This window comes from Sardina pilchardus, chromosome 1 (assembly GCF_963854185.1).
Source record: "Sardina pilchardus chromosome 1, fSarPil1.1, whole genome shotgun sequence".
In the NCBI taxonomy this organism is placed as follows: domain Eukaryota; kingdom Metazoa; phylum Chordata; class Actinopteri; order Clupeiformes; family Clupeidae; genus Sardina; species Sardina pilchardus.
Genome location: NC_084994.1, coordinates 827919 through 843605, shown reverse-complemented (window position 1 = coordinate 843605; position 15687 = coordinate 827919). Strand labels below are relative to the sequence as shown.

Sequence of the window (15687 nt, the reverse complement as noted above, 5' to 3'; positions counted from 1 at the left end):
TCCCCCCAAGTGGCGGAAATGGGTTTCCATAGAATAACCAGTCACCATTTAGAGGAGAGGCCTTGGCACACTGGAACAGCAACGCAAAAATAATGTTTTTGCTCAGAAAGAACCGAAATAAAAGTAATTCTGTTTTCAGTCCCTAGGAACCAAGAGCTGTCTTGCCTCCAACTCGATGCGATTGGTACGATTTACTTGATTGACAGTGAAGCCAACCAGTTACGCGAAACCTTTATGTACGCGGACATAAACCGGAAATACGTATACCTTGACGAATATTTTTGCGCGAACTCGGCACTGAAAGAAAAACTCCTGTCTTTTGTCAAGTTTAGCAACTTGATAAGTTTCTGCTGAAACTTTTTGCATTTGAAACTTTTTGCATTTGAAACTGAACGATTAAAGTCGAGACGCGTCCGCAGCCGAAATGGACGAATACGATGAGATGTACGGCATCGAGGATGACTTCGAACAGCAGTTTGCCGACGAGCTGGAGGTTTTGGCTGGGATGGACGACTGTGAGTGAATGTCCTCAGCTAGCATACTGTAGCTAACGATAAGCATAGATATCTATTCATGTATATGGGGGAAACTTAGCATGCAGGCTAATCTGTTGCTATCATTAGCCATTCTGCAGATTGCTACTCTAGCAGATTTCTATGATGTGTGTTTGTATCGTACTGCTCTCTGTGAGTGGCTTTTGAAATAATAGGCATAGCGATAGCTAGATACCACTGGACTGCATGCGTGACAGGCTTGTTTAGGGTGACGTTAGAAAGTTACTTATTTTTTTTGACGTTCACGTTGTATACCCTTTAGAGGTAGAGAGAGTTAATAACGCCACTTTCCCCTTTGGGCGTTGATATTAATGCGACCAGTATTGCAGGGAATAACACCTACATTGCATGACCAGGGTCTAGAGTGTTTGTTTACGCAGGACAGAATGTCAGTACGCTGTCAGGTCTGTTTCGGCTATGAGCTAGGGTTCAGTCTTTTCACAGCGTCGCTGTAGTACAGGCAGCTCACTGCTCCGGGCTAGTGTGTACTTCCCTCCTCACAACTCACGGTGTGTTCACTGCTCCGGGTAAGTGTGTGTGTACTTCACCTCACTGTGTGTTCACTGCTCCGGGCTAGTGTGTACTTCCTTCGTCACACTTCACACTTCACTGTGTGTTCACTGCTCCGGGTTAGTGTGTGTGTACTTCACCTCACTGTGTGCTCACTGCTCCTGGTGAGTGTGTGTGTGTGTGTGTGTGTACTTCACCTCACTGTGTGTTCACTGCTCCGTGGTAGTGTGTACTTCACCTCACTGTGTGTTCACTGCTCTGGGCTAGTGTGTGTGTACTTCACCTCACTGTGTGTTCACCGCTCCTGGTGAGTGTGTGTGTGTGCTTCACCTCACTGTGTGTTCACTGCTCCTGGTGAGTGTGTGTGTGTGTGTTAGTGTGTGTGTGTGTGTGTGTGTGTACTTCACCTCACTGTGTGTTCACTGCTCTGGGTTAGTGTGTGTGTACTTCACCTCACTGTGTGTTCACTGCTCTGGGTTAGTGTGTACTTCACCTCACTGTGTGTTCACTGCTCCTGGTGAGTGTGTGTGTGTGTGTGTGTGTGTACTTCACCTCACTGTGTGTTCACTGCTCCAGGTTAGTGTGTACTTCACCTCACTGTGTGTTCACTGCTCCAGGTTAGTGTGTACTTCACCTCTGTGTGTTCACTGCTCTGGGTTAGTGTGTACTTCACCTCTGTGTGTTCACTGCTCTGGGTTAGTGTGTACTTCACCTCACTGTGTGCCTCACTGTGTGCTGTGTGTGTTCACTAATTCACGGATGGGATAAACGCAGAGACCCAATTCCTTGTATACGCAAGTACACTTGGCCTCTAATAAACCTGATTCACATTCACATGTTACATTGCTGTCCTGGTTGAGCAGCTGATCTGTCTTTATCTGATGATGCATGCCTGTGTGTGTGTGTGTGTGTGAGACATGTACACATTGTGTTAACACTAAATCTCTCTCTCTCTCTCTCTCTCTCTCTCTCTCTCTCTCTCTCTCTCTCTCTCTCTCTCTCTCTCTCTCTCTCTCTCTCTCTGTGTGTGTAGTTGATCAGTGTCCCGTGGCGAAGGTCTCTAAGTTGCGTAACCAGGAGCCCCAACAGGCCTCGGCGTTGCGTAATAAAGAGCCCCAGCAGTCCTTTGAGGAAGCCATCACTGCCGGGGATGCAGCGCTGCCACGGAGATCTGTTGCCAGGCAACAGGAGGAGACGGAGGATGTCTCCCACAGCCCATCACCGGGCACGGAGGAGCCGCTGAGTGAGTCATGCTGTGTGTGTGTGTGTGTGTGTGTGTGTGTGTGTGTGTGTGTGTGTGTGTGTGTGTGTGTGTGTGTGTGTGTGTGTGTGTGTGTGTGTGTGTGTGTGTGTGTGTGTGTGTGTGTGTGTGTGTGTGTGTGTGTGTGTGTGTGTGTGTGTGTGTAAGGATATTGCACGGTAGTCTGTGTGTGTGTGTGTGTGTGTGTGTGTGTGTGTGTGTGTGTGTAAGGATATTGCACGGTAGTCTGTATGTGATGTTGCCAGTGTGAACATTGTGTGTGTGTGTGTGCGCATGTGATGTTGCTTATGTTGTAATTTGTGTGTGTGTGTGTGATATGTTGCTTATGTTGTAATTTGTTTGTTTGGGTGTGTGTGTGTGTGTGTGAGTGTAAGGATATTGCACGGTAGTCTGTATGTGATGTTGCTAGTGTAAACATTGTGTGTGTGTGTGTGTGTGTGTGTGTGTGCGCATGTGATGTTGCTTATGTCGTAATTTGTGTGTGTGTGTGTGATATGTTGCTTATGTTGTAATTTGTTTGGTTGGGGGGGTGTGTGTGTGTGTGATGTAATTGCGTTGTTTGTGTGATGTTTCTTAAGCCCCGCTCCCCAAAAGAAGGAAGTATGATGTGGCTAAAAAACTCCAGTTTGAGTCGACGCAGGTTGATGACATCACTCCCCCCTCCTCTCCAGAGGCTTATGAAGGCAGCAGGTACCGTCTCCAGTTTATGACGTCATGGCTGGTCTGTTCAGTAGATTTTGTTTTTCGGTTTTTAAGTCCGATGTCACGGGCCCAACAGCTATTTTATGAAAAGACGTTTATTAGTGCAGCCAGCTGATTTTTGCGACTTGTAAACTTTGGCATCACTCACTTCGTTTTAGCGGTTTTAAAACAAAATGGCTAAACTTTAACAACGTAATCACTGTAGCTCTGCAGCCAGGTGATATATCCATGGGTAAAGTCCAGGCTTCCGCGAAAAATAGGATTTGATTAGGTTGAGGCAACAAGTCAGTATAAGATGACAATTTTCTTAAAGGCTAGTCAGAATAGCTGAAAATAATAGTTTATTTTACTGTCTATGGAGAACAACATGTGAGTCTTAAAGCCGTTGGACCTAGAAAGATATTTATCTTCCCATTATTACATCATCATTTAATAACCGAATTAGGTGGATTGGCCTTCAGCCACTTTCAGCCGTCTAAAACTCACTTCATAACATGTTGTATTAAAGAAGATATAGGCCAGAAAATAGCTCTTTGTTTGTGCTGTAAAGTGGTTAGAAGAAATTAAATTGGAAACGGCTAAAATCGGTATCGGCAGGTCAAATTCTATGAAAAATCGGAAATCGGAATCGGCCAAAAAATTGCAATCGGTGCATCTCTACTGCGCACGTGATTATTTCTGGCACGCAGTTCCTGACTCCTAAACAGGTGTGTTACATCAAACATAAACTTTTCTCCGAATAAGAAATAAGAGAAATTAAATATATATTTTAGATATAATGTGTACTATTATATTGTCATTGTGTGTGATGCCAATGAAACGCTATTTGGGACACAGGGAAAATAATTAACCTTTGGCGTTAGGAAGCTAGTTCCGGATTCCTAACAGATACAGGAAGTGACCCGCTTATGAGTCGTCTGGCTCAGGGGGTCAGGATTTGGAGGGTTAGCTTCAGCCAGTTAGCATGCCATTTGGCTGCCGACATCTTTGAAAAAATGGCGTTCCAAGGTTGTAACATATCCGGCACCAGCGCATGCACGACACGGCTCATGCACGAGTTTGGTGTTGAGCACGAGCGTCCTCGCGCGTCCATGTTGATAACGCATTCTAGAAGACATAAATAAAATGACTGACGACTAGGATTAAGTTACCGATACTTGATGCCTGTGGATTATCATTATACCAGGCTTTGTGAATAAAAGAAAAAAGCAAATGTTCTAATAGGTTACTATTATTTGCATTAGACTATGTATGAGTTGGCAAGGTAGGCCTACAGTATGATAAGACATTTTAGGAAATGCGAAGAAATTCTCTAACTAAACCCAATTATTAACCTACTCTCTGTCGTGTAGGCTAGGCTATGAAAACTATTTTAAAACGCTCAGCTGCAGACCTGTAGCCTAGTTCATAACAACGCAGCGTTGGGGGTCACAGCCTACAGTAGATAACGGCAAAATTTTCCGACAGTGACAGCAGACAATGCATGCTGCTCGAAACACAACACATGGATGCGCGCTTCTATCGGTAAGCCTAATATGCGTTGGCTTCATTTCGTCTGTCTACAAATGTAGGTTTAAGCTGCAAATTCACACTGGGTGCAGCACAAATAGCATCAGGTATCCACACGTTTCTTACATCCCATGTCTACTTATTAAGAGTCATTTTCGTCGGGTAGACAGCCTATTGCGCACATAACTACAGTCAGTTCAAAGCATTTACTGTTGATCATATTTATGTGTAGCCTATGCTAAGTGAATTCTTGCTCAATATTGACTCGCCATGTTTATTATATCATGACATATGAATATCACATTATAGGATTTCGAGACAAGGGGCAAACTTCTCCACCACCATCCCAACTCAAATAATTAAATACATTTGCGCCTGTAACGATAGGAGCGCGTTCACGAACACCTTCTCTCACTCTCCAATCTTCATCAAGGATGTACCTATGTTGTCTCGTTGTAACGTGGAACCTAATTGGCTCATTCTAGCTGGTGACGGAAATGGACACCCATGGAACGCCATTTTCTCAAAGATGGCTGCGGCCAATTTCAAACTTTTTTGGCTGAAGTAGCTAGCCTAGCATCGGCCATTGAAATGAATGGGGGCGGGACTTAGTCCCTCTCTCCAGTTCTTATAATACCTCCATGGTCTGGCTTAATCAGATACAGGAAGTGACCCGCTTATGAGTCGCCTCGCTTTATCAGATACAGGAAGTGACCAGCTTATGAGCCGTCTCTGATCTAACTGCTCTGATGTCTGTGATTAGCTACACCAGCTCTTCCCTCTCACCGATTGGCTGGCTCTGGTCTTCCCTCTCTCTGATAGGCTGCCGCCCTCTCTCAGGCTCTCTCCTGATAGGCCACCCGTTACCACGGTTGCGCCAGCCGTTGCCCTGGACATCAGCGGCTTGGGAGCACTGCAGGAGACGCCAAGACGGGTTCCCACGGCAACCAGGCACGCCCTACGCCGTCCCCCGGCAACAGGGGATTTTGTCACCGTCACAGACTCTTCCGGAAATCGGGTTTATCTGCGACAGAAAGAGGAACAGGTACACACACACACACACACACACACACACACACACACACACACACACACACACACACACACACACACACACACACACACACACACACACACACACATACTCACATACACACACACAGAGAAACAGATGCTCCTAGAAATGGAGTTTATCTGCAATAGGGTAACAGACTCTCCTGGAAATTGACAGAAAGAGGAACAAGAAACAAGTACACTCACTCACACACACACACACACACACACACACAGGGTAACAGACTCCTCCAAATATTGAGTTTATCTGGCAGAAATAGAAACAGGTACACACACACACACACACCCTCTCGCTCATACACGCTTATACATACACACGCTTACACACATACACACGCTCACACACTTGTACAAACACATTATAGTTGCATAGTCAGTCACATAGACACGGCTTCCAAAGCACCTGTCTGTTTTATGAAACGAAGAAGACCTGTGGATGATGATATGAGTGTGTGTGTGTGTGTGTATGTGAAACGAAGAACACCTGTGTGTGTGTGTGTGTGTGTGTGTGTGTGTGTGTGTGTGTGTGTGTGTGTGTGTGTGTGTGTGTGTGTGTGTGTGTGTGTGTGTGTGTGTGTGTGTGTGTGTGTGTGTGTGTGTGTGTGTGTGCGTGTGCATGAGTGTGTGTGCATGAGTGTGTGTGTGTGTTTCCAAAGCGCCTGTCTGTTTTATGAAACGAGGAAGACCTGTGGATGATGGATGCTGAAATTCCTCTTGTTTGTTTGTTTGTATGCAGCAATCTGTTGTCAAGTCGAACCGCAACTCCCAGAATTCACTGGGACTTCTGGCCATTCCCATAGAGGTTCTGATGGAGCAGGCTACAGAGAGGGTAAGAATGCACACACACACACACACACACACACACACACACACACACACACACACACACACACACACACACACACACACACACACACACACACACACACACAGATTATGCTATATTTTTTCACTTTGTTATTTATGAAATCACTATTTTATTGTCAGTCATTCATCTATCACTATTATTATACACAGTATGTGTGTGTAAATACTTCAGTATTTCCTGATTTAGTTTTTCTTCTTTCTGAAACAGCGCCACAGGCTGGTGGTGGAGGAATCACAGAGGCTCACTCAGCTACTCAGCAGGTGTGTGTGTGTGTGTAATCTAGTGCATGAATCTGGTGTATGTGTGTGTATGTTTAATCTGTTGCATGAATCTGGTGTGTGTGTGTGTGTATGTTTAATCTGTTGCATGAATCTGATGTGTGTGTGTGTGTGTGTGTTTAATCTGTTGCATGAATCTTGTGTGTGTGTGTGTTCCAATCTGGTGCATGATTCTGATGTGTGTGTGTTCCAATCTGGTGCATGAATCTGATGTGTGTGTGTGTTTCAGTAATGTTCAAGATCTGCTTGGTGGCTCTGATGAACGTGGTGATGAAGGTGATGAAGATGAAGATGATGAAGATGATGGCTCCTCCTCTCGTCTCTGGGTCGACCGCTTCTCCCCGAGACACTTCACTGAGCTACTGAGTGATGACGTAAGACACACACACACACACACACACACACACACACACACACACACACACACACACACACACACACACACTACACACAGATACAGCAAAAGGCATCACATAACATTTATACTCCAAACATGTTCTCACCGTGTGTGTGTGTGTGTGTGTGTGTGTGTGTGTAGTTTACCAACCGCTGCCTGCTGAAGTGGCTGAAGCTTTGGGACTCGGTGGTGTTTGGCCGTGAGAGGAAGCCCCGCCCCGTTCCCCAGGATTCCAAAAACGCCAACCAATCACAGAACAACTTCAAGACCAAGAGCCAAATCACAGAGGAGATCCTGGAGGCGGAGCTGGACCAGCACAAACGACCCAAATACAAGGTATCACAAACGACCCAAACGACCCAAATACAAGGTACCACAAACGACCCAAATACAAGGTACCACAAACGACCCAAATACAAGGTACCACAAACGACCCAAACGACCCAAATACAAGGTATCACAAACGACCCAAACGACCCAAATACAAGGTACCACAAACGACCCAAATACAAGGTACCACAAACGACCCAAATACAAGGTACCACAAACGACCCAAATGACCCAAATACAAGGTACCACAAACGACCCAAATACAAGGTATCACAAACGACCCAAATACAAGGTATCACAAACGACCCAAACGACCCAAATACAAGGTATCACAAACGACCCAAACGACCCAAATACAAGGTACCACAAACGACCCAAATGACCCAAATACAAGGTACCACAAACGACCCAAACACAAGGTACCACAAACGACCCAAACGACCCAAATACAAGGTACCACAAACGACCCAAACGACCCAAATACAAGGTACCACAAACGACCCAAACGACCCAAATACAAGGTACCACAAACGACCCAAATACAAGGTACCACAAACGACCCAAATGACCCAAATACAAGGTACCACAAACGACCCAAATACAAGGTATCACAAACGACCCAAACGACCCAAATACAAGGTACCACAAACGACCCAAACGACCCAAATACAAGGTACCACAAACGACCCAAACACAAGGTACCACAAACGACCCAAACGACCCAAACGACCCAAATACAAGGTATCACAAACGACCCAAATACAAGGTACCACAAACGACCCAAATACAAGGTACCACAAACGACCCAAATACAAGGTACCACAAACGACCCAAACGACCCAAATACAAGGTATCACAAACGACCCAAACGACCCAAATACAAGGTACCACAAACGACCCAAATACAAGGTACCACAAACGACCCAAATGACCCAAATACAAGGTACCACAAACGACCCAAATACAAGGTATCACAAACGACCCAAATACAAGGTATCACAAACGACCCAAACGACCCAAATACAAGGTATCACAAACGACCCAAACGACCCAAATACAAGGTATCACAAACGACCCAAATACAAGGTACCACAAACGACCCAAACGACCCAAATACAAGGTACCACAAACGACCCAAACACAAGGTACCACAAACGACCCAAACGACCCAAATACAAGGTACCACAAACGACCCAAATACAAGGTACCACAAACGACCCAAATACAAGGTACCACAAACGACCCAAATGACCCAAATACAAGGTACCACAAACGACCCAAATACAAGGTATCACAAACGACCCAAATACAAGGTATCACAAACGACCCAAACGACCCAAATACAAGGTACCACAAACGACCCAAACGACCCAAATACAAGGTACCACAAACGACCCAAACGACCCAAATACAAGGTACCACAAACGACCCAAACACAAGGTACCACAAACGACCCAAACGACCCAAATACAAGGTACCACAAACGACCCAAATGACCCAAATGCAAGGTATCACAAACGACCCAAATGACCCAAATGCAAGGTACCACAAACGACCCAAATACAAGGTACCACAAACGACCCAAACGACCCAAATACAAGGTACCACAAACGACCCACATACAAGGTACCACAAACGACCCAAATACAAGGTACCACAGTCGACCCAAACGACCCAAATACAAGGTGCCACAGTCGACCCAAACGACCCAAATACAAGGTACCACAAACGACCCAAATGACCCAAATGCAAGGTACCACAAACGACCCAAATACAAGGTACCACAAACGACCCAAACGACCCAAATACAAGGTACCACAAACGACCCACATACAAGGTACCACAAACGACCCAAATACAAGGTACCACAGTCGACCCAAACGACCCAAATACAAGGTGCCACAGTCAACCCAAACGACCCAAATACAAGGTACCACTAACGACCCAAATACAAGGTACCAGTACTGATGCTAGTCCAGTACAAACGACCCAAATACAAGCTACCAGTACTGATGCTAGTCCAGTACAAACGACCCAAATACAAGGTACCAGTACAAACGACCCAAATACAAGCTACCAGTACTGATGCTAGTCCAGTACAAACGACCCAAATACAAGGTACCAGTACAAACGACCCAAATACAAGCTACCAGTACTGATGCTAGTCCAGTACAAACGACCCAAATACAAGGTACCAGTACAAACGACCCAAATACAAGGTACCAGTGCTGATACTAGTCCAGTACAAACGACCCAAATACAAGGTACCAGTACTGATGCTAGTCCAGTACAAACGACCCAAATACAAGGTACCAGTACTGATACTAGACCAGTACAAATGACCCAAATACAAGGTACCAGTACAAACGACCCAAATACAAGGTACCAGTCCAGTACAAACGACCCAAATACAAGGTACCAGTACAAACGACCCAAATACAAGGCACCAGTAGTCCAGTACAAACGACCCAAATACAAGCGACCAGAATCGATGCAAACAACCCAAAATCAAGTCTTTAGGTGGTGCTGTTTGGGTAATGACTGTTTGTTGTCTGTAGGTGGCGCTGTGTGAGTAATGAGTGTTGGTTGTCTGTAGGTGGCGCTGTGTGTGTAATGAGTGTTTGTTGTCTGTAGGTGGCGCTGTGTGTGTAATGAGTGTTGTCTGTAGGTGGCGCTGTGTGTGTAATGAGTGTTTGTTGTCTGTAGGTGGCGCTGTGTGTGTAATGAGTGTTTGTTGTCTGTAGGTGGCGCTGTGTGAGTAATGAGTGTTTGTTGTCTGTAGGTGGCGCTGTGTGTGTAATGAGTGTGTGTTGTCTGTAGGTGGCGCTGTGTGTGTAATGAGTGTTTGTTGTCTGTAGGTGGCGCTGTGTGAGTAATGAGTGTTTGTTGTCTGTAGGTGGCGCTGTGTGTGTAATGAGTGTTTGTTGTCTGTAGGTGGCGCTGTGTGAGTAATGAGTGTTTGTTGTCTGTAGGTGGCGCTGTGTGTGTAATGAGTGTTTGTTGTCTGTAGGTGGCGCTGTGTGTGTAATGAGTGTTTGTTGTCTGTAGGTGGCGCTGTGTGTGTAATGAGTGTTTGTTGTCTGTAGGTGGCGCTGTGTGTGTAATGAGTGTTGTCTGTAGGTGGCGCTGTGTGTGTAATGAGTGTTTGTTGTCTGTAGGTGGCGCTGTGTGTGTAATGAGTGTTTGTTGTCTGTAGGTGGCGCTGTGTGTGTAATGAGTGTTGTCTGTAGGTGGCGCTGTGTGTGTAATGAGTGTTTGTTGTCTGTAGGTGGCGCTGTGTGTGTAATGAGTGTTGGTTGTCTGTAGGTGGCGATGTTGTCGGGTCCACCAGGGCTGGGGAAGACCACCTTGGCCCATATCATTGCAAAGCATGCTGGGTACAACGTGGTAGAGATCAACGCCAGGTAACACACACACTACCCCACAGAATGTAGATATGGAATGCAGTATTTTAAAAATTCTGCTGTACTGCGCGCACTGTAAACTGTCTGTGTCTGAGTTAAGTGTGTGTGTGTGTGTGTGTGTGTGTGTGTGTGTGTTGCCAAATACTGCTCAATATCCTCCATTATTGGGAGTCGCCATATATGGAGAAGAAGGTGTTGTGTGTATCCATAAAATCTGCTGTTTGAATTGTCATCATGCTCACATTGGTGGATCATGCCTTAGCAATGTTCTGCATCTGTAACATTTATGTCCTTTTGTAGATTTATTATGAATTGCGGACATAAATAAAGTAGTTAAATGTGTGTGTGTGTGTGTGTGTGTGTGTGTCCGTGTCCGTGTCCAGTGATGACCGTAGTGCGGAGCTCTTCCAGAAGCGCATCGACACGGCGACGCAGATGAAGTCGGTGCTGGGAGCCAATGAGAAGCCCAACTGCCTTGTGATTGACGAGATCGACGGCGCCCCCTCGGTAAGTCCCGCCTCCTGATCCCCAGGGGAAAGGTTGATTCGATTGGTCAACGATTGAAAATGTGCTATCTACTGTAGCAAAGTCCATTGATTAGTTGACTATAGATAGATAGATAGATACTTTATTGATCCCCAAGGGGAAATTCAAGGTCCCAGCAGCTTAAGACACCACACACAACACACACTACAATGTAAACAGGATGATGAACCACAACAGCAAATCAACAAATCAACATGACTAATGTTAAGAATAGTAAAAATACTAAATACTGAAATAAAGATGTGCATGAATGTACTGAGGATTGTTACTGTGATCCAGTATGAGATGTGTGTCAAGTTGGTAGTGCAAATAAGTCCAACAGTGCAACAGTGCAAGATTAAAGACTAGTGACCAGCAATAAATATGTATGTAGGTATGGACAATAAAGAATGTAAGCATAGTAACAGAACAGTATAGGACACGTACTATGTAGCAAAGTCCTTTTATTGGTCGACTATAGGACATGTATACTATGTAGCAAAGTCCTTTTATTGGTCGACTATAGGACATGTACTATGTAGCAAAGTCCTTTGATTTCTTTTATTTTTCTTTTATTCTCTATTTTTAGCCATCTATGTACAGCACTTTGGTCAGTGGAAACTGTTTTAAATGTGCTCTATAAATTAAATGTACTTACTTTTACTGACTTTGATTGTGTTTAGAAGCTAATGTACTAAAATCTATAAGCTGCTATAGCAAGTCACTGTGGTCGACCATGAATCTAAATGTATATCTAGTCACTGTTATTGTGCAGAACTAGTGAGAGTCAATACTGATTCACTTTGGGGAACTATGAGTGCCAATACTGTATAGTGATTCACTTTGGGGAACTATGAGTGCCAATACTGTACAGTGATTCACTTTGGGGAACTATGAGTGCCAATACTGTACAGTGATTCACTTTGGGGAACTATGAGTGCCAATACTGTACAGTGATTCACTTTGGGGAACTATGAGTGCCCATACTGTACAGTGATTCACTTTGGGGAACTATGAGTGCCAATACTGTACAGTGATTCACTTTGGGGAATTATTGAGTTATATCCAGTGATTCACCTTGGGGAACTATGAGTGAGAATGATGTATAGTGATTCACTTTGGATTAAACTGAACGTGTCATTTTAGACTTTGATAAACACCCCAACTCTTGTTGAACTTTATTGGCTAAACTCTGGATGTGCTTGTTTCTGGTTGGCTGTCTAGGCGGCCATCAGCGTGCTATTGGCTACTCTGAACAGGAAGGAGAGTCGTGACGACGGCGAATCAGGAGCTAACGCCCTGAAGAAGAAGAAGAAGAAAGAGACCGTCCTCCTTCGACCAATCATCTGCATCTGCAATGACCTGTAAGCCCGCCCCTCTTCCCTAGCCAATCATCTGTAATGACATGTAAGCTCCACCCCCTCTTCCCAGTAGCCAATCATATGCATCACAATAGTCATGCACTCTTGGACAGCAGCTGTTGTCCCATCTGAAAGCTGATTGGCTGTTTCCTTTGTCAGTTATGTCCCATCTGAAAGCTGATTGGCTGTTTCCTTTGTCAGTTATGTCCCATCTGAGAGCTGATTGGCTGTTTCTTTGTCAGTTGCGTCCCATCTGAGAGCTGATTGGGTGTTTCTTTGTCAGTTATGTCCCATCTGAGAGCTGATTGGCTGTTTCCTTTGTCAGTTATGTCCCAGCGCTGCGTCCGCTGCGGCAGCAAGCCTTCCTATTGGCCTTCCCACAGACTCAACCCTCTCGCCTCACACAGAGATTAGGAGAGGTAAGACACAAACACACACACACTTTAACCCCTCCCCACTACACACACACACACACACAAACACACACACACACATGCACGTCCATGATAAACATGATGCACAAGTTACACTTTGTATATCATCTTCATTGAATAATTTTCTCACTTCTATGTGTGTGTGCGTGTGTGTGTGTGTGTGTGTGTGTGTGTGTGTGTGTGTGTGTGTGTGTGTGTGTGTGTGTGTGTGTTTGTGTGTGCGTGTAGATCTCCCGGTTTCAGGGCATGAAGGTAGACACTGGCACCTTGATGGCTCTTTGTGAGAAAACTGATAACGACATCAGAGCCTGTCTCAACACCCTACAGGTAACACACACACACACACACACACACACACACACACACACACACACACTCACTCAGACTAGCATTCTAGGCTGGAAAACCAACCCCACGGTTAAACACTCTCCATGGGTCGTCATCTAGGAGTGAAGGCATCTATTTAAGACCGATAGTTTTGAGCAGTCTTTTGAAATAACGTTGATATTAGCACAAGTTAGCACAAGCAAGAACCTAAAACTAGCTTATGGAAGCTAGCAGGCTAGCAGTAGAACCTTAAACTAGCTTATGGAAGCTAGCAGGCTAGAAAGTTGCCTGACAGACGACAAACACATCAGACCGGACGCTAGTGATGCGCGGGTGGGCTTATTTTAAAACCCGCCCCAACCCGACTCTTCAGGAGATCCAAACCGCCCCGCCCAATCCGTAAAAACATGTACGAATTGTGACCCAAATCCGACCCGACCCGCGGAAAGGAAAAAAACGCACCTAACGTCTTTCGTAGCCTAATTAGCCTAATTCTCCCATATGAGGACGACAACAGCGGGTTACAATGATCGGTCATTTTGACAATCTGCGCTCTTCCACACCATTCATAATCTGCAGCCTAGACATAGCCAGTGTTAAATCTCATCTTCATCATAACAAGTTTACATTCATATTTCCCCTTGCAACTTCATAGGCTAGCCTACTTTTGCGTGAAACACTGCCAAGCATTTAACAAGCACAGCTGTTTATTCGTGTATATGACAGAAGCAAGGTGTTCTCGCATTGTGCACAACCTTCGATATCAGATCATTAGGCTCCATGTCCATGTCCAGCATTTGGGTGCTGAATTTAGGAGAAATTATGTTTTGCGCTCGACCACATCTCCTGTGTATTGCAGGCGCATCGCCACCTAATATGTCGGAAGTTAACAAATGAGAAATGTGCATTTTTACTTTTTTGACCCGACCCACCCGCAATATTTAGAAAAAACTACTAGGCCTACCCAAATCCGCCCGACCCGCGGGTAAACCCGCGGATATCCGCGGGTAATGGGCTGAACCGCGCATCACTACCGGACGCTATCAGTGGCTACGTGAACGGTTCAACACCATCAAGTTGAAGTTTCAAGTTTATTTGAACTTCAGCAGCCGTCCATCAGCAGGTGTCATCCGCCGTCTTTGTTTACTTTTCTCAGCTGTTGCTAAGAGTTGCTGTACAGATCTGTGAGTAATAGGCAGCTGCCTTCAAAAACGGCTGTTACCCCATGTCCTAATAGGATTCCAACGAGCGATCGCCTTGTACGGCTGTTACCCCGTGTCTTAATAGGATTCCAACGAGCGATCGTCTTGTACTGTTACCCCGTGTCCTAATAGGATTCCAACGAGCGATCGTCTTGTACTGTTACCCCGTGTCCTAATAGGATTCCAACGAGCGATCGTCTTGTACGGCTGTTACCCCGTGTCCTAATAGGATTCCAACGAGTGTGTGTGTGTGTGTGTGTGTGTGTGTGTGTGTGTGTGTGTGTGTGTGTGTGTGTGTGTGTGTGTGTGTGTGTGTGTGTGTGTGTGTGTGTGTGTGTGTGTGTGTGTGTGTGTGTGTGTGTGTAGTTCCTGCACGGGCGTGGGCAGAGGCAGCTGGATCAGCGGTCGGTGACCAGTGTGTGTGTGGGACAGAAGGACCAGAACAAGGGACTCTTCACCGTGTGGCAGGAGATCTTCCAGCTGCCCCGCACCAAGAGGTACACACACACACACACACACACACACACACACACACACACACACACACACTCTTCACCGTGTGGCAGGAGATCTTCCAGCTGCCCCGCACCAAGAGGTACACACACACACACACACACACACACACACACACACACACACACACACACACACACACACACACTCTTCACCGTGTGGCAGGAGATCTTCCAGCTGCCCCGCACCAAGAGGTACACACACACACACACACACACACACACACACACACACACTCTTCACCGTGTGGAAGGAGATCTTCCAGCTGCCCCGCACCAAGAGGTACACACACACACACACACACACACACACACACACACACACACACACACACTCTTCACCGTGTGGCAGGAGATCTTCCAGCTGCCCCGCACCAAGAGGTACACACACACACACACACACACACACACACACACACACACTCTTCACCGTGTGGAA

General features: G+C 45.7%; 1 protein-coding gene across 2 annotated transcripts in view; it reads left to right on the top strand.

Moving 5' to 3' along the window:
• The first annotated feature begins 379 nt into the window (after positions 1-379).
• The window catches only part of chtf18 (CTF18, chromosome transmission fidelity factor 18 homolog (S. cerevisiae)), a 26321-nt gene continuing 11013 nt past the window's right edge, over positions 380-15687 (top strand). For both annotated transcript variants that reach the window (XM_062536864.1, XM_062536873.1), the window contains exons 1-14: positions 380-515; positions 2098-2307; positions 2904-3015; positions 5359-5581; positions 6347-6439; positions 6686-6738; positions 6986-7130; positions 7295-7489; positions 10790-10887; positions 11271-11394; positions 12637-12776; positions 13099-13192; positions 13436-13534; positions 15103-15233. In XM_062536864.1, the coding sequence (XP_062392848.1) occupies positions 425-515; positions 2098-2307; positions 2904-3015; positions 5359-5581; positions 6347-6439; positions 6686-6738; positions 6986-7130; positions 7295-7489; positions 10790-10887; positions 11271-11394; positions 12637-12776; positions 13099-13192; positions 13436-13534; positions 15103-15233 (1808 nt within the window). In that variant the 5' untranslated portion in view covers positions 380-424. The remainder of the gene's footprint in view (positions 516-2097; positions 2308-2903; positions 3016-5358; positions 5582-6346; positions 6440-6685; positions 6739-6985; positions 7131-7294; positions 7490-10789; positions 10888-11270; positions 11395-12636; positions 12777-13098; positions 13193-13435; positions 13535-15102; positions 15234-15687) is intronic.